This window comes from Aplidium turbinatum, chromosome 15, assembly GCF_918807975.1.
Source record: "Aplidium turbinatum chromosome 15, kaAplTurb1.1, whole genome shotgun sequence".
Lineage (NCBI taxonomy): Eukaryota > Metazoa > Chordata > Ascidiacea > Aplousobranchia > Polyclinidae > Aplidium > Aplidium turbinatum.
In genome coordinates, this window is record NC_137486.1 from 6,435,132 (window position 1) to 6,454,974 (window position 19,843).

Below are 19,843 nucleotides of genomic sequence, written 5' to 3' on the forward strand. Positions count from 1 at the left end.
GTCATAAAATTTTGACAAAATAATTTGAGAGTTTAGTCAATTTCCAGGTTAAGCATGAAATTCCATGTGATCCATAGTCAAGATTTCAGTACCGTAGGCAACTAAGCAAGTCTGGCTGTTACGATTAGATGAAGTGTTTTTTGGTTTCTATATAGCTTAATTATCCAATAAGATTTTATTCGTAATGTTGTTCATTTTAACTGATTTATTGTAGATCATCCGTACATATTAGTATAATGTACCAATATTGTACATTACAGAAATCTTTTTTTTATTTTTTGCCATACGAATGTGTTATAATTTCATTTTGGTGTTTCATTAAATTCTTTTACTGTCACATCCCACTGTACCTGCTTTCAAATGGATTGACAGGATAGTCATAAAATATTGATACGAGGGCAACACTGGTGTCGTTGAAATCTACAAAATCAAATGAACATCATCAGATTATTTTTTTGGGCGTCATGATACAATTTTTGGGGAAAATTGTTCCAGCAAGCCCACCCGTGGCTACGTCTCTGACTTATACCACTCAATCACGCAACCGACGAACTGCTTCTATTCTTTTAAGTAAATTTTACGTTTGCACTTAAGAGAAGTTAACACTTACTTGCGTCTTCTTCTTTAATTGTTTTGATATCGAGAACAGTAACAGAATCTGATTGTGTATTCGTGGGATCACTTAAGTGTGATTTCTCCAATAACGTTTGAACCTTACTCGATCGAGTGACCACCATTGAGAAGTTGACACGTTCTTCGACAGCTCGAAGAGTAACTTCTGATGAAGAAGAAGATGCCTGCTTGTAAAAGGTGCTGACACAGTGGCGTAGCCAGAAAAAAATTTGGGGGGAGCCAAATATTTGATGAATTGAAGAGAACGACAAAATGTTTGATTTAAGACATCGCCACCTGATGTGCAGTGGCGCATCCTGGTGGGTTAAGCAAGGGAAGCAATAAAGCTGGTGGGGGTTAGAGCGTGCCGAAGGCATGCGTATTCTAGGGGGGTCCGGGGGCATGCTCTCCCGGAAAATTTTTGCAAAATTACACTTAAATAATGGATTATAACGCTTTCTGGAAACACTTTCAGGGTAATATTTGTATGAAACTTATTAGCAGATAAACAGCTATTAACTTATTAAAGGTAGCTCTTATCTACGCACAAACGGGCAAAAACTGCGGCTAAAATTAGAGAACACAAAAAACTCAGCTACACAAAAACCCTACAGAGTAAGCGATTCTGAAATTGCTTCCACAGATTAGTTAAAAGAAGCGTAAATCGCGTAAACTTTGCGCGATTTACGATTTGCAAAATTTATCAAGGTGTCTTTTTGTGTGTCTAAAACAAGTCCTGGGGGGTGTTAATAGCCAGATGTCTTGGAAAACAATATAAATTTATACAAATTATATTATATTTTCAACAAAGGGTTCAACTTCGGAATCCAAACTTTGAAAATTTGGGGGGGGCCATGGCCCCGTTCGCCCCCCCCCCCCTGGCTACGCCTATGTTCTGACATATGCGAAACTATCAGCAATAACCTATCAAGGCTTTTTCAGTCCGAGGATAAAGATTCAAAACCAACCGACAACGTTTTGATCAACGAAACTTTATTTAGCTTTGGATGAATGGACTGATGTTACATGAGTACCCTGGCTTATAATTAGGCTACTATTAGCATCAGCTTGCCTTTAACATCTATAAAATGTCGCCATACATCAGTGATGATCAATAAATGTTATTGAAAAACTGTAAAGGATTCATTGAATGATCTAATTCGCTTCCTATGACTTAGGCTATCCTTTTGGCTCAGTACGTTTTTATATCCAAATCGGAAAATAGTTCACATAGATTCTTGTGAGAACTTAACATTGAGCTTAAATAGTTTTTTTCATTTGTTTGCCATTTTAAATAGGTAATGCCCAAAGCGCCATGCAAGTAAGGTCTGGAAGTCAAACGCTAGGCCTTATCTTGCATCGCAAACAGGATTGCCATATTGATGGTTTTGACACCAAATTTTAGATTAAAATATGGCACGGTCGCAACACCTTAGGGCTTAGGCAATGGTAGTACTCATGCTGTTGACAAAATCAGCCCAAAACACAATATTATGAAAAGCATCAAGATTCGGGAAAAGTTGCCTTTTCAAACCTGATGTTTTGTAACTGGGCCACTGGGCATTGATAAAACAGAGTTTTTTTAAAATTATTTACAAAGATGAAAAAAAATGAAAAAACGTCAACAATATATCAAAATCAAAGTAGCTTGCCAAACGCATTAAAAATGCTCAAACTTCTAATATTTGGCTGTAAAATCATCAATATGGCAATCATGTTTTCCGTGCAAGATAAGGCCTAGCATTTGGCTTTCAGTCCAGATTCTATTTATAGCAACGACCACGCCTGGCTGGTCTCTGGTGATGAAATCTGCAAGCTCTGAGAACAGCTTGTTGATTCTTTATGAGTACTTCCCGAGCGTTGAATAATAAGAAATCAATTTAAGTTAGTTTGAAATTGATGGTAAGTTTGTGTTAAAAATAATATTTTAACCATAATTTTACAGAGTTCTTAGATATCAGTCAGCCTATAGCCTATAGATAGTCACATAGATAGTCAGCCTATAGATACGGTACCAGCTAATTTTTCCCAAGACAATAATTTTTTTCCTGTTGAATTTTTGCTTAAAAATTTGCCCAAGTATAAGAGGCTTCGAAGAATCTGCAACGACTGGTATTCGATGCTAAAAGGTAAGTGGACATTTACAAGGAGAGGAGGCGTAGCAGTAAGGGGGATGGGGAGGTATGTTCCGTGCGCATTACGAGAGGTCACCAATGACTATACTTTTTATTTAAACATGGTAGCCTACAACATAAATAACAATAATTAATTGGTCATGCACTCCCATTGTCTATTTGGACACTGGAATTCCTGTCTACTTCTCTAGCGTGCCAGTGCATTTAAGGTGGTTTTAAAATAACAAGAATTGCATATCCAGTCAGCAAGCTAGCCTTGATTCAACGCCTGCAGACGTTAAATCAACGTGAAAAGAAATAATTTGTTGGCTGGGTGATTGAGTTTAAGCACCAACGTTGAAAAAAGTTTAATATGTAGGATTTTATTTTTGATTTATTTGCAACTTTACTGAAATAAATACTGTGATACAATTTCCAAAATAATACTTCGTTATTAAACTTTTCATGAAATCTTCTTATGATTTAACTGATGATCCTATTAGGATGCGTGGTGTGATAAAATATTTGAAACAAAGTAGACAGTATCACAATAAATCAGCAAAATCAATTTATTTATAGAGCTTTCGCCACACAAGTGTGGCTTTTTCAATATACTCTTAACTGTTAAAGTTAACTGTTTTTGATTGCATCATATACTATAGCAATATAGATACTGCCTGTTCTCGTTGATCTAACTGGTAAATACGAACGACTAAGATATGACTATCTAAATACGAGCCGGTCATATCAAGCATGGTTGTGGGTTTGACACCTGTCAGAAGATATTTCATTTTATATATTATTCTAAATGTTTTTTACACCTTCAACAACAAAGGTTGCTTTTAAAGCAGTTTTGTAATTAAAAAAACAAAGAGCCTAAAATGCAGATATTAAACTCATGTTACTAAACGGGAGTTATTATCAAGGCTACATTTTAGGCTGTTTGTTTATTTTGCTGTTATAAAAGGTCTCTCTCTGTTTTTTAATTAGATTGACCAAGCATTCAAACCACTATGCTTAAAAGCAGCAACAAAGCCTTATTACGTCACAAACAATAAAATCAAAAGGAAAAAATGTCCAGATTTTTAATTTGTGATTGAAAATCAAATGTAAAAAGTTGGTGAGGTAAAAGATAGTTTTATGGGAACAATTAATTTATAAACAAACCAATGAATGAAAGTCTACTGGTTTTGAATTAGTCTAAGCGTTTTAATCAAAACGCTCCAAAATATCACATGTGTTTTTGTAGAAAGAATCCTGCGGAAACCACAGAAGTAATCTCAATACCGGACGCAAAGACTTCAACGACTCCAGTAAGAGTTCAGAAACCGAGGGATGTTCCATTTTTTCTGCTTTTTCTTTGCATGCTTGGAGCAATGGGATACCTTGCTCATCACAGTATCTCCGCAGGCGATCCTTTCAAATACGCTTTCGGTACCGATTCATGGGGAAACACTTGCGGAGAAAGAAACATTGCCAAAATTTCTGGGGTTGCTTTATCCGGAATGGATCACAGAACAAGAAGTTTTCAATTGCATTTAGCTTTTAGTGATTTCCGTGTTGCTCTAAATCCGTTCACTTTTCTCAGTCAAGAGAACGCACCTGCAGTACTTTGTGTCACTGAATGCCCAACACAGATGACCACATGTGAGGAAGTACTTATAGAAAATGGCTACAACATGTCTTCATCAATCATAGACAGAAGAGTGTGTACTATGCCTTTCGACGCAATTTTGCCGCATACTTCTTTGATAAATAGATGCCTACCTGACCAGCTAATGCAGGTAATAACTAGTTGTATTTTGTATGGCAAACTGCCACCATGAACTTAAAATCGTTCCGACATTTTTAAAGAGAATGAAATTTTACGACTGCTGTGACAACCAGTAGGGAATCCAGATCCAGAGGGCATTTGGTCACATGACTCTCAAGAAAAAAATATTTACAGTATGTAGGCTATAATATTCATTCAAAATTTTCTTGTTTGCTTTTCAAAAACTTATCCTAACCTAACCGTAGTTTAAACTTAAAGTGTTCCGTGTGGAGACCTCGTTTTTTTGGATATGGATTTCTTGCTTCACTGTATTGATGTATCATTCTAAAATTTTAAAACCCTGCCGCATTCACACTCTAAGTAGGTCAGTTAGTTGAACAAGAGGTTGAGTGTAGTCAACAACAGAAAAAAAACAATAACAGTAGTTGCGTCACTTAATAAGAATTGTTATGCTATTAATCATAATCAAAGCTCATTATTGCTGCATTACAGTTAAGAAATGCAAGAACAACAGAGTCATTAAATATCTGAATGTAACTTTTGTAATAACTGCCTCCTTGAGCATCTAAGCACTTTTTGAAATGTAATAACGAAATATTCTATTTTCTTACAAGCAATTTGTGGTTTGTAAATTTTTGTTGTTGAGGGTTCTGTAAGAATTGCGAGAGTAAACTAGGAGTTCAACGATGACAAAATGATTGAAGAGCCCTGCCATAGCCTACCGCCTTACCTTACACAGAATTTCATCAGTGAAGAATGATTGAAATCTTTCTACGATCGTGAAAACTTAATTTGAAATTTAATTTGAATTCACCAGACAAGATTTTCAACCAATCTCGGCAAAAATCTAATTTTAGTTTGATAAATTTGGCCATAAACAAAATGTGCGTCTTCAAAAAGCCGTTATCGTTCCACAAAATACACAAAAGTAACCAAATAGAGCCAAACCCAACGCACCCCTAAAAATCTATTTGCTTCTTCAGACCTCAACTTATCCATTCTTTACTTTTAAAAGATTTGCTTTGTTAAACTCTACTGCTCTCAATTTGATTTGATTTTTCTAGATCTGCTACTGGTGATAACAGGTGTTATTTGCCACGTTTGTAAGCTTACTAAAACAACTCAGTAACGAATCAGGGATTCCTGGCTTTAGATGAGCAAAATTTTTAGATCATTTATTTATGAAAAGCAAAAAAAGCAGTGTAACTAAAAGTAGCCGATACAAAATAAAAAAATTTCAGCCACATTCTTGGTAATTCCAAAAAATGTCGTAGATAGTAATTTATTGTTCAATGAGAGAAATGCCAAGATTGCCGTTGAAAAATCCAATAGCATTCAAAATCTCTAAAGTTAATCTGTGACAAAGTGAGTTCGAATTTTCCAAAAAAGATTTACTTACTTTGTTTAAAACAAAACTCTTTATGACGTTAAATCTATTCGCCTACTTTTGTGTAACCTACAGTCACACACATACTAAGTTTTTCCAATTCCAAAGGATAAAACGGGGTAGTGTATCCAATAGACTATAAAATTGCATGAGTAAGAGAAAAATAGTTTTTAAAAGCTAAATCAACAAAAATTGTTTTAAAGTTAATTTTTTTCTTCAACAGTTTGGACCGTCAATTCCATTTTCTACTCTCAATAATTCCTTGTTTCCAGCCGTGAATTCTTCGGACTCAGGCATACTCACCACACTGCAGTCCGCAGCCATAACTTTTGCGGATTATTTCTTTACTTCAATGGCAAAGTACTGGAGAGATTCTATATTCTTGACTTTAGTTGCATTTGGAACATGTTTTTTTATGATACTAGTACTGCAACTGTTTACTCGTGTTGTTGTTGTATTGTCCATAGTTCTTGGAGGCATAGGAAGCGTAGCCTTCACTGCATACTTGTGGTACAACTACGCAGTCGTCAAAGGGTACATCGACGAGGAAGCTGTAGCCGATATAATACAATCCGCAGTGCCAGCAGATCAATCAATTCTTGATTTCTTTGAAAAACAACTTAATTCCGACAACAATGCGGCAAGTGGTTCGGGACAAATTGCCCTAAATATCTCATCCTTCAATATGATGGCTAGTAATGTTTCTGGGCTTTTGGACTCATTTGCTTTCTCTGCTATACGGCATTCCGCATATCTATTTCCAGGTGCAGTAACCGTTTCCATTATAACTCTCATCCTTCTTATTATTTTAGTTTGGGTCCGAAAAAGTTTGTGCTTGGTAATTAAGATTTACGACGAAGCAGGCAAGGCAGTGGCAAGTATGCCGTGTCTTCTTCTAGAGCCAGTGAAGACTTTGGTTGCCATGACTGGGGTGATAGCATATTTTTTCTGTATAGCCGCGTTTCTTCTTTCCATTGATGTACCAGTAGTGGATCAAGATGGTTTCGTGACATTTACTGAAAGAGAAAACTCATCGAATTTCATTTTTTTGGCTGCTCATATTTTCGGCTGTTTATGGATGCTACAATTTGTTTCTGCTTGTCAGCAAATGATTCTAGCAGGGGCTATCTGCAACTGGTTCTTCTCTAGACAACCGAATCAAAAAAAGAAGGACTGTAAATCGACTCTTTGTCCTGCAACCCAACCCACCACAGACTTAATCCTGTACGGACTGGGTACGGCTGCGGTTGGATCGCTTATCATTGCTATCGTACAGTTTATCAGAATAATGTTAGTTTATATTCAGAAAAATTTGAGAGGAAAAGAGTCCAGCGCCGCAAAGGTGATCTTGAAATGCATGGCTTGTTGCTTGGTATGTTTACAGAAAGTTTTGAAGTATATCAATCGAAACGCGTACATCTGCGCAGCTATGTACGGAGAGAGCTTTTGCGCAAGCGGAAAGCGAGCGCTGAGGCTTCTAATAACTAACGCCACACATGTCTTCGCGTTGAACTGCATTGGTGGCTTCTGCTTGTTCTTAAGTAAATTAGGAGTATTCGTAATCACTGGATTTGCCAGCGTTGGTTGGTTTAAATATAAACTCGGCAAACATGCGAAAGCGACGGAGTACCTTGTGCCGGCTGTAATTGCCTCTGTTGCAGGTTATATTATAGCAATTTGTTTTTTTAATATTTACGGGATGGCCGTTGACACAATCTTCTTGTGTTTCTGTGACGATCAAGAACGTAACAATGGAGACGACAGACCATATTATAGCAGCGTCGCTCTTCAAAAGTACATGAATGAAGTTGAATCTCAACATAAAAAAAAGAAAAAACCACAAGAGCAAACTGCACCGCCTGTATCTGCTTGGACAGCTGAACCGACACAATATGAAAAAACAAAGAAATTAAAAAAACAGATTTTGAAGACCGTACCAACCCCTCGAGGCGCTCATCATAACCTTCCAGAGGAATTTGATACATTCTTCATGAAAGATCACATGTTAAATGATGATGATGATGATTTGAGTTCTACATGGTCTAACATAATTTTACCACAAGCTGTTCAGTCAAACTTCGGACAAACCGTCACACAACATGGTATTTGTTCCTACTCAGATTCAAAACAGCAAGAAAATAGCGAAAGTTTCAGAAAATTGCAGACAACAACAGGTTTACCTTTGGACACGCAAACAGCGCATTGTTCACATCTGAGATTTCCGTTTTTACCTTCAACTCCCATATCTGGTGAGTGCGTAGACCTAGCCTACTGTGGTTAATTAAAATATCGCATGCAGTTTGTTTTTGACAATCTCACAATCTGCTAAAAAAATGGAACTCTTACATCTAAAAACTTCATTATGCGATAAAGTGATATAATTGAAGTATTTTAAGTAGAAAATATAGTTGTTATACTAACCAACCTGTAGACTACATCTGTTTTCTTCGAAGTCAGGGGTTTATAGAATAACGGGATGACCAACTCGACTGCAATACTGTATCTGACAAGTGGTAGCAAAAGTGGTGCCAGATATTTTTAAAATTATTAGAAAAGATACTTTTTTGGAATTTTAAAGTAGTGGACACCTAAAACTTGTACGTTTAAAACTAAAGTAAAGTTCAAAGTTGCTCAAATTGAGTTTAACCAAGTTGTAGTTGTATTACTTTGCAATAATAATGTGAATTTATGTACAAAACTTAAATTAAATAAAACTTAACAGGTATAAAAAATATTTAGGCTACTAAGTATTCAGAAAAAAAAAAAAACTTAAGAAACTTATAATGTACACTTCAGGAGCATAGAGCTTCATGTTTTAAGTGCTGAAGTCTATAATTATTTTTCAGGTAGCCTATGCCTAATATGTTTTATGCACAGGAGAGGATAAATTTACAAAAATGATGATAGTTTGATAAGTGAATTATAAAATTGCTTCAAATTAGCTTTAGAATATTTAAGGGCAAGTTTGAACGACGAACGACCACTACTTTAAAAGTGCCAAAATAATATTTTTTCTAAATATTTGAAAAATACCTGGCAACAGTTTTTCCTCCACTTCTCAGATATCGCAGCCGAGTTGGCGATCCCTTATTTCTATGAATCCCTGTTTGAAGTACTGATAACTTTTGACTACCGGTACCTTTTGTTTGTCAAGCATAACAGAACCAGGCATCCTATTTCCTGGTACCAGCGTCAATTGAATCAGAATTTTTTTTAATTTCATCTATTTAGGTGCAACATTGGATGCACTTCCAGTCGAACAGAAAACAGAAAACAAGTCAGTGGAGAACGATCCGTATCGATTTGTCTTTTCATCTCCAGAATTCGGATCAAAACGAAAAATAAACAACAGTTTCTTTGCTACTCTCATGGAAAACAGCAGTCTACCTGGTAGTATATCTTCTAAAGAAAGTGACAGATATTCTTCTAGCCCTACGTCATCAGACAGAATGCAGTTTCGCTCTCAAAGAACGTAACAAATTGATTGGAACGCGATTTCGTTTGTCATCGTTTGTTACCATTCTTATTACAAAAATATTGTATGTGCATTGGTCTTTTTGTTGTTGAACGCAGTATTGAAATTTGACTGGGAGTAGGCCTACATTTACAAACAAGCACAGTGAAGTTATGACTTCTTCTCTTCTCTCGTTTGACTTGTAGTAGCTTAGATTGGCAATGCCTCCTCGTGCAGCCAAGATACGGTAGTTGGGTCCAGTTGTCGAATACCAGTGATTCCACTTTGGGGTCGTAAGATGGAACATTCGTGGAGTATGTGTTGCATTGTTTGTTCTACCGCTCCGCAGACACATATCGGCGAATTATGCAACCCCCACCTAAACAAATTAGCTCCAGTACAGCCAACGTCACATCTGATCCTGTTCAATGTGACCCATGCCTTTCTTGAGAGGTCTGCTCCAGGAGGGATGGAGAGTACTGGCATAACTGAAAACTGGGGAGGGATATGTGGCAGCTCGTTCCATTCTTGGGCCCATGTTTCCATGCAGCTGAAGTTCTTATCCACAAGTTGTGTAGCATATCGATGGAATGGGCGCCTTGATGATAGGCGTTGTCTGACTGGTCCATTTGTTTGGGAGTGACTGTAGAGAAGGTGTTGAGGATCGAGTCTCGCATGTAGAGCCAGTTTGTGAGAGGCTTCTTCCCTACGGACATGAGCAGGAGCAATGCCAGCCAAAGTTGGCAGATAATCAGTAGGTGTGGGGCGGAGACAGCCAGTGATGATGCGCAAGGTGTCGTTAATGCACACATCCATCTTTTTTGTGTGTCTGCTGCGGTTCCATACAGCTGAGGCATATTCGGCTGAGCTGTAGACCAAGGCTAGTGCACTTGTACGCAAGGTTGATGCTCGGGCTCCCCATCCTGTTCCTGCTAGGCTTCTCAAGAGGTTATTTCGCGAGGTAACCTTGGCACGGAGTGACTCGATACCGACAAGCAGCAAAAACCGACAAGTAGCAAAAGTTATGACTAAATGGCACATAAACGATTACAACATCGGAAAATAGCTTGTCAATGGTATTAATAAATAAATGCAATGCATTATAGAGTGAAAACAAAGTCAAGCTATACCACTTAAGGTACAATAATTTTTCACCAAAAATAAGCGGCAAGGAAAAGATGAAATCAAGGAACTGTATTGTTGTGAAAAAGAAATCTCGGTCGAGCGAACGATTTGAAGCCAGTGGCAATGAGAGACCCAGCCTCTCAAACAAGACAATTTTGAAAAGCACAGCAAGAAAGAAAAAAATTGCAGGATAGTTCATCAAGAGAAATGGAAGTTGGCCACCAAAAATAAATTGTCCTTAAAGAAACAACCCAAAATTAATAAAAATGCATTCCGTCATCATAAGTTTCCAAAGAATGTCGCCTACAGTGTTTTCTTCTAGATCCAGGCGTCCTAAAATCATCCCGTTTCCCAGTATAAAAATTAAACCTAAACACCTTTATCAACGCCGCTGCACAGGGCCGCAGTGAGAGTGATTTGGGCCCGGTACCAATTAGATCTCCTCAGGCTCCAAATCAAGACACGTTTAAGAAAAACGAGCAGTGTTCAAAGAATACCATATAGCCTACCAATACAAAGAATAACTTCTTCAAGTTTCCGCTCCTTGGAAAATTTTTATTGAAAGAAACTTACACAGTCGTCTATAGCATCGCTTATCTTATAGAATGTTGTCTTTTAAGAGGCGCTTTTCGTTTATTAATATACGATTCTATTTGATTTAGATTCCGTTTGAATACAAAACATCTGGTGATCTCAATAAGGGTGCACTAGCTTAAGGTTTTTAGGTGAATGGTAACTATATTTGATATGATTTCACCTGAGTGGTTCTTCAAAGCAGAGACGCGAGCCCCTATTGTTTCCGACATGGCGTCAAGAGTGTCAAATAATTCCTGTCTAATATCTTCTTGTTCTATTGTTCTTGTAGTCTGCTGATCCGCTTTCAAATGGGATACTGAGGAGTTAGAAAGTTAAAAGACACATTGCGAACTATTGCAAGTCATTGAAAACCATATAAGCTGTTAAACATTATTGCACGGGTCGATGTAACAAAATCAATTAGTTCACGAAACTGAACCTTATATTATAGAAAGATACTTTGATGCTTAGTTTTAAAAACACACAAAAATTTTGCCAAGTAGACTTGAATAATAAACATTCTGGCAACACAATGCTAAGAAAATCACCGATTATGAAAAAGTTTAGTTGATGCATATTTGACTTTAAAACGACACAAGTTCAAATACCTCTACTTCGGGCTGAAATTGACGCTCCAAGTCTTGGAATAGCAATAGGATTTGCAAATGCTTCAATCAAATTGTTCATCACTGAAGTGGTTTTCTATAAAACGCAAATTAAATTTGTCTTAACTTTGCTTTATATTGAAACGTAAACTTTTTTCTAAGAAGAAGAAAAATATCTAACTATATACAGTACTGTAGATATCAAAACGTTAAAAGGAGATATGTGGAAGAGTGACCAGAAAATTCTTCATTATTTATTAGATGTTTGCAGACTTGAATAAATGCAAAAACGACGGACTTTGCTGTCTGGCTAGTTTCATCTGATAGACTCTAAAACCATGCTGTCAGACTTGAAGTATGAGGTATTTATGGATAGAAAGAACCAATGAAAGGAATCAAATGATGACCAATCAAAGTGGAGCTTCAGGCTGAAGTAAACAGTAAAAATATGTTACGAATAGAACAAATTTCAGACATAGTTGAATCAAATTGCTGACAAAGAAATATTAGGACATAAACGTTTTTGTTTGATGCCACAAGTTTGGATGCAGAGTTTTGAAACATGTTTGTTTCAACCAGGTCTTAAATTTGTCCTATTGGTAACTTTCATTTATCGTTTAGTTTAATCTTAAATTACTACTTTGATTGGTCTAACATTCGTATTTTTTTCTTATTTCTGGTTGGTTCTTTTCCTTTTTCTTCTTCTTCATCTGGCTTTGTTCCCACTTCAAATGAGGTCGCCTATGCTGGTTGCAGTCTTCCATATCACTCTGTCAGCAGCATCTTCCTCCTTCACTCCCACTATTTTTATATCCTCTGTCACACAACGCTCCAACTCCATTTTCTGTTCGGCCTTCCTTGCATTCTATTTTCTTCCACGCTCCCCATCCGGCCTGGTATCTTTTTGTCACCTCTCTGCCACTCGTTCCATTCTCATGAACTGTCGAACCAAGATACTGAATTCTGAAACTTGTTTCACCGTTTTTCTTTGCAGTTGTATTTCTGCCTCATTTTCTTCGTCATTATATTCTGTTGGCCTCTGGAGTTTGAGATAATCTGTCTCAAACTCCCTTCCTTTTATTATATCTGTATAATCTATACCTCATCGCTAATACGTTGGTAATATCATTCTGATCGACATCATTCTGATGATAAGCTTCCAAAAAGATTCGAATAAAAAGTACGGTACTTCTTGGATTGAGTCGCCTCCATGCTTTTTTCAGTTCACATACATCAATATCTCAAAGTTCACTTTCCCTAGAGTTTTTTAGATGCTAAAATTCTATGTAAAACTACTCAAAGTCATCTACCGAATTACAATCAAGAACAGACATTTCCAACTTGCCTGTAATATATCCTTCGCGGAGTTTTCATCCGATACTTCGTAAAAAGGATATTGAGTCACTTTGCGGGTACTTTGTAATAGCAATTTGGCGTCAAAAGTGGTCAATCTATTTCCTTTCTAAACAGATAATTTTAGTCGTTTTATTAACGAAAAAAGGCATAGATTAACTTTAAAATTCAGTATAAGACTCTGAAACAAATTAAAAAATCAGTGATACAGTAGATGCACTTAAAGAAGATTTTAAAAATAGTCTACCCCGGTTTAATTTGTATCCCAAAAGTTAGCTAGGCCACACTTGTAGCGTAGGCCTATAGCCTATAGGGTATTTTATTTCAAGCTACTTTTGTAGAATGGCAATATACAGTAGCAGCACATATAAGCTGTAGCGATACGCAGAGCTGTTCTATATCGATTAGGCTCCAATTCAATTCTTTAGATACAATCCTATTGCTTAATCAACCACTATTATTAAATCAACAGCTTGAAACATCCAGAATGATCATAACTATAATCGTGTAAGCTTACCTGGGGAAAAATACCTGAAGAAGCTTGCTGGCTTTTTACATTAAGTATTTTCTCAAACACGATAACTTTCAATGACTGGGTTTGATCAAAATATAAGCAATGCGGAAGCCTGGTTTTTCATTTTGTAGGCCACTTTATAACAGAGAGCTGGTGGCCGCCTTACCCGGCTCAAGAAACGCCCCTGCTACTATTGCAAAAACTTACTTTTGAATCAGTTAGATTATCCAGTGCTTTCATCACTTCATCTACTTCTTTCCTATTCACCAACGAGATTCGGTTCATCCAGGAGCGGCGAGTGATCATTCCGAGAACTTGTGTGCATGTGGAAAGAATCTCATTGGTTCGAATGTAATCGTTGATTTCGTCCGATACAGAAACGTACTCTGAAAGGAATTACCACAAAGGGAAATAATCTTCCCATGCAAGTAATGTTGTGATAAGACTGTAACAATTGTTTGTTATTTTTGTTCAATAAAGTTTGTAAACAAGGGGTGTAGGCCTATATATGTTTCTAGTAACCAGCTGCATGAGTTGCCATTTCCTCATTCAGATCAGATTAGGTCAGTTCAGTTGTTTTTATTTCTGACCATCACAGCGAATAACAATCTACACGTCAACATAGCAGAGGAAAAGGTAGAAACGACAAAACTCTAACGTTCAAACGTGCTTGAGACTGAAATAAATTATAAAGTCAAAACAATTCGGCGGTTGCAACACATTGTTGCAGCACCTAGAAAAGTTGTATTAACATCGAAATCGCAATTTGCTTAACCAAAATAAAAAAAGGTTAAGCTAGGCAATAGCCTACTATTTAATTTGATTTTACATTATTATGACTTGCAAACCACACAAACGGTTCTACGGTCTTTATTTGATGAATTAGCAAACTAAATTAGATCCACACAAAACATGTGACTATCAGCAAAAACAAAAGAATGTGGGCTACTACATGGCAAACTGTATTTACTTATGATAGGCCTAAGACGTAGGCTAGTAATCAAATCCTACGCTAGCGCGTCTCTTTACTTCAGAGCAACACAAAAATAATACTCTGCCAGAGAGTTATAGTCAACTGCTAGGGAAATGAAATACTTCGAACTAAAGTGGGCTGTAAGTTAAACCTGGATCATTGATAAACTCTTTCGTGTTTAATTGACAAGAAATTAACAAGAGTAAATCAGTTCCGAAGGCAAAGTTTACTGTTTAATATTGTTTATTCATTCCTCAATTGTTTCTTTTATATTGCTTGTATTAACATTAGAACGGCCTAGGTGTCGAAATCGACTTACAAATTTAGTTCACTATTTTGGGCCCTAATTGTTATCGCAACGTTTTCAAACTTTCAGTATAGCTTCCCAATTATGCTTACACTTTATAGTCCAGTATTATTTTTCTGAAAAATCTTTTTATGTTATCTACTGTACAATGTGCGGATGTACCTCCAACGGTCGAGGTGTCGAAATCGACACCTCATACAAATTTAATAAGATTTGTATAGTATAAAAGACTTCCTGTGTGAAAAAACTAATTCAATAGTTTCCACACTTACTTAAAGCGTTTCTCATGGTAATTGCCAACGCTCGACTTGATGTGTGTCATCGCTCGGCTTGATTTTAGGTCATCCTACTGAGTTTACAATACCTTCCATAAATCTATCAGCGATTTTCAACAGATAAGTTTATACATATTCGAGAGTCATTGGAAGGACTTGTTGCTAATTGCATCAACAATTATACTCCGAATTGGAGCCTGCCAATCGATGAACAGGTATTTCCAATGAAAAACGGATGTCCTTTTATCGTGTTCAAGCCAAACAAACCAGACAAGTTTGACATGAAATTCTGGGTGTTAGCTGAGGTTCATTCCAAATACGTATGCAATACCGTACCGTACTTATCGTACCTCGGAGCTATTGAAAGAAAGCAACAAAATGGAAGGCTTCTCCCCGAGGATGTAGTGATCAGGATCACCACTAATTTACACAGGCAAGGCGGGTACAACGTCACAACAGTTAACTTTTTTACTAGGGTGAATCTTTCTGGTTTGCTACAGGAAAGAATTGTTGGAACTGTTCGAGCTAACAGTAAAGGACTGACAAAGGAGATGACCAAGGGTGGAGGAGAAAGATTTTCCAGTAAATTCTTTTACAATGCAACGAACAGCTGCATGCTTGTAAACTATTAGGCAAAAAAAATGCAAATGTCCTTTCCACTATGCATGACAGCCCCAGTATTGATGCAACAGAGAAAAAGAAACCCTCTGTGATCCATTTTTATAGCGAGAACAAAGTAGCAGTTGATGTGTTTGACCAAATGGCAAGAAAGTACACCACACGTGCAGCAGGTAAAAGATGGCCTCTTGCAGTTTAGACAAATATGCTAGATATTGTAGCTTTGAACTCTTGGATTATCTTTAGAAAACGTTCCGGTAGCAACATCAGCCGACGTGATTTTATCCTCCAGCTCATTGAGAGCTTGAGAACTGCTCATGTGCTGAAACGCAAGGCGACACTGCAGAGAGAAGAAGAGCAGGGACAACCATCTAGAAAACGCAGAAAATTCGCTGAACATTATTGCAAAAACAATAAGTACAGTCACCATTTGCCGCCACTGTCGAAAACCAACTTGTGGGAAGTGTGATGATGGTGACTGGAAAGTTACAGAGTGCAAAGGCTGCACTGCGTAAAGTGTTTGTTGATTTGTTTGATTTTTTTTCTCCTGAATAAGAAAACTTTGTGTTATTTTTATGATAATTATGGTTTCGCTCTGTTGAATTTTTAGATCATCGTACAGAGTCAAGATACAGATAGTCAAGCTTCGAACTGATCAAAACCTGGTAGCCTACGTCATAATTTTCGTCTAAAACCAAAAAATGAGCAGTGCAAATACGTGACAAAAGTAATAAGTGCTTCAGATAATTTTATCACTGTAAAATAAAACGAACTCTTACTGTTAATTTTACGGAAAAATAAAGTTTTTTTTGAAAAGTGTCGATTTCGACACCAGCGGCCGTTGGAGGTATACTTTTTTTTCTAGTGTTGAATTTAAGAACAATTTCGCTCAATCATCTCACCATCTTTTGGTTGCAACCAGGCATTCGCAGTGCAAACACATGCAGATCTACTTTTACCAAACTTTTCGAAATAAAAAGGATATTTTCGCCGATGTAGACAAGCTTTATTGAAATGCAGTTCTCCTTGGAGGGTGGTGGTTTTTGGATTCGTGATGTGGATTTGACACTTTTCTAAAACACAAAACTGTCAATGACATCCAGTCAAAGTTTAGTTGGTTATCATAGGTCTGAATTTTTATGCTTATGATGAAATTTTTCAATTGTAACAAAACAGACTTTTCAAGTCTTACTGAACTGACATGAAGTTCAGTCATTGACCGGAATAGGCGGGGAACGATAAATGTCTTTGTTAACCCTTTCGCTGCTATAGGTCTGTCTAGTTCCTGTGCTAAGCCCTTTTTTAGGAAAAAATATGCATTTTCAAATGAATGTGCAAAAAGTACTACAAGAGCTTTTTTGAAAATTTCTTTTGTGTATTCGTTTTTAAAAAAGGTTGGACTAATAAAAACAGGCAAAATTTTAGAGTTTTGCGCAGTTAGATTGTCACGTGACGTCATGGCAGCCATTTTGGATTTTTTCATTTTTGTGAAATTGTGAAGAAAGCGTTTTTTTTTGTAATGAAATGTAGTTAGAAAGTCTTTTTTCTTACTAAATATGGATAAAGATACACAAAACGAAAAAAATCAATTACTGAATAACATTTAAAAAATGAAACTGGTAAAAAAAGTAATAAATTAGAAAAAAAAAATTTAGAAAAAAATATGCATTTCATAATGAATGTGAAAAAAATAAGCTCTTATTAGAGCTTTTTGAAAATTTTTTTTGTGTTTTAGATTTTAAAAAAGGTTGAACTAATAAAAAAAAGGAAAATTTTAAAATTTTACACAGATAGATTGTCACGTGACTTCGTGGCAGCCATTTTAGGTGCTTCAATTTTTAGAAAAACTGTAAAAAAAAGTTTTTTTCTAGTAAAATGTTGTTGGAATGTCTTGTTGTTTACTGAAAATGGATAAAAATAAACAAAACGGACAAAAAGAACCATAGAATACCATGTAAAAAATGAAAGATAGCCTACATTGAAAAATAGTTATAGTTTGTAGGCTACATAGTGATTGTAGTCTTCTATCACATAGGCTAATGCTTTTCAATAAATGTTTTTGCTTTCTTTCACAGTACAAACTTCAGGCTGTTGAGTTTGGTGAAAGCAAAATTTAGACATTTACTCGTAGGCTATACGTCTAATGAATCTCTGTTTTTTTCATCAGGTGCAGCCAGGCCCGGATTTAGGGAGGGGGCAGAGGGTGTAGGTGCCCCGGGCCCCCCTTTTGAAGGGACCCCCGACGTAGAAAAAAATGTAATTTTGTGTTATTATTTTTTTTTCGGCCTTTGAAGTTTCTGCAAAATGCTGTGCAGTGCTGGATTACTGCTACTGTACACGTAGAGGTGGTTTTTCGCGCCGACGGAGCTAAAAAAATTTTTGCACGGGGCCCCCCCGATCTAAAAGTGCCTCCGGCTCCCCATCAGCTAAAGCCGGCCCTGGGTGCAGCTACAGAATAATCCAATTTTATGTGGTAAACCCTAAAACAATTTTTATCTGCATGCAGGCCTGGCTGGCTTGGACAGTCAGGGCAAACTTTGGCGGACCATAAATGCGGCTACTTGGGCGGACCATAAATGGAGTTCTGAATGGAAGTCAAGCGCCACCAGACTCTATTCGTTCAGCCCCGACGCCGACACACGCCCCATCGGCCTAAGGCTACCAAGACAGGCATGGGTGCGCCTCAACCGTCTTCGAACTGGCGTCGGGCTTTTCCGCTCAACCATGCACCAACGGGGAATGGCCTCTTCCTCCTCCTGTGACTGTGGTGCTGAGGAACAAACCGCAGACCACATCATCAATGACTGTTCCATCTTCAAGCCATCTAATGGAGTGGAAGGTCTGCGTGTCATGGATGATGAAACCAAAGACTGGCTGCTCTCTAGTAGCCTTCCAGTGTAGTCCGGGAACATCGTAAATTTGGGGTGGTAAAAGAATAGACCCTCGGCCCCAGAGGCTCACACGACGACCACCCTCTTCATCATAATCAGGAGACACATCTATGGATCTATCGTCAAGATGTAAATCATAAAAATCATTCAAATCACATTCCCAATCACTCCCCGGGCTGTCATTGTCAACATGCGGAAACGAAACTTCTCTATCAGCAATATCAAAATTGTCCCCGCTGTCTGTGCCAGCAAAAATCTGACCTACCACTTCCTCCGTATTGAATCGACTACCTCGCACATTGCTCCCCGACATTTTAAAGTTTGACGTTTTTAAACAGCTACAAATAACTTCTAGTGCATAGAAACAAGCCAAGCTGGCGCGTGCAAGTCAATAACTAGCTTTAACAAGGTTTTAACTGACTACCCGGTATTACCGGGTACACGCATTTCACCGACATGTTGCTATACCCGGTAACACCGGGTACACGCACTGAAAGGGTTAATACGTCATAAAATTTGCAAAATTATAATGCAATTGACCGTGGTGGCGATAAGGAAATAAGTGTTATGTTCAAAACAATGTTCTGTGTAAACAACGCAGCTTTCAAGTCAATTTTTGATTGTTTGAAAGCTTATAAAAATATCAATAGTCTATATTTTACAGCCCCCCTCACGACCATTTCAACATTGAATATGCTTCCAATATCCAACAATTAGCTACACCATCCAGTCTAGGTGAAACAGAAAAAAAATCTTTTAAAAATTAAGCTGCCATTTTTTAACGTGATTTAAACCAGACACGATTACTTACACATTCACTAAATTATAGTATAACTTTGTCATACCGTCATTTAGTTTTGTTACGCTAAATTCCCACTCAGCAAAACAGCGTGACGTAGAGTTAAAGATTGGAAATCCATGGTTTTCTACATGTCCCAGTTGAGTAGAAAACAGAACGCCGCGTACGAAGCAATAACTTCCATTGACTGAAAAGCCCGTAAAGATTCCATTGTATCCGACGGACCCTCGGCGTTTATAGCATTTTTCCAACCGAAGATCGACATAGCACTTTCCTGAGCAAAATAAGAAATAAAAGCGTTGACAAGAAATAGGCTATCAAGAGAAAAGTATATATCTGAACTAGGAGCAAGGATAACTTGAAGGCCCAAAAACAAAGTAGGGTTTCAGAAATATAGCCTATTGTATTAAGCTACAGCTCCCGGTTTTCTCGTTGTCTTCTTTGCGTGATACCGGACGCCACCTGT

General features: G+C 37.3%; 1 protein-coding gene and 1 pseudogene across 2 annotated transcripts in view; one reads left to right on the forward strand and one right to left on the reverse strand.

The window, feature by feature from the left end:
- LOC145784745 (uncharacterized) overlaps window positions 1-19,843 on the reverse strand; it is a 38,191-nt pseudogene that overhangs the window by 14,848 nt on the left and 3,500 nt on the right. The window contains exons 3-11 of the transcript XR_014291036.1: window positions 19,424-19,651; window positions 18,649-18,818; window positions 16,590-16,773; window positions 13,722-13,900; window positions 12,993-13,109; window positions 11,651-11,744; window positions 11,224-11,358; window positions 611-778; window positions 351-420 (exon numbers count right to left, since the gene is read on the reverse strand). The product of XR_014291036.1 is annotated as an uncharacterized LOC145784745 (transcript). The remainder of the gene's footprint in view (window positions 1-350; window positions 421-610; window positions 779-11,223; window positions 11,359-11,650; window positions 11,745-12,992; window positions 13,110-13,721; window positions 13,901-16,589; window positions 16,774-18,648; window positions 18,819-19,423; window positions 19,652-19,843) is intronic.
- On the forward strand, window positions 3,844-11,086 carry LOC145784259 (choline transporter-like protein 1). The gene is made up of 3 exons (XM_082596047.1): window positions 3,844-4,510; window positions 6,111-8,136; window positions 9,119-11,086. Exons 1-3 carry the CDS (start codon window positions 3,962-3,964, stop codon window positions 9,361-9,363), a joined length of 2,820 nt encoding a protein of 939 aa, XP_082452173.1. The 5' UTR covers window positions 3,844-3,961; the 3' UTR covers window positions 9,364-11,086.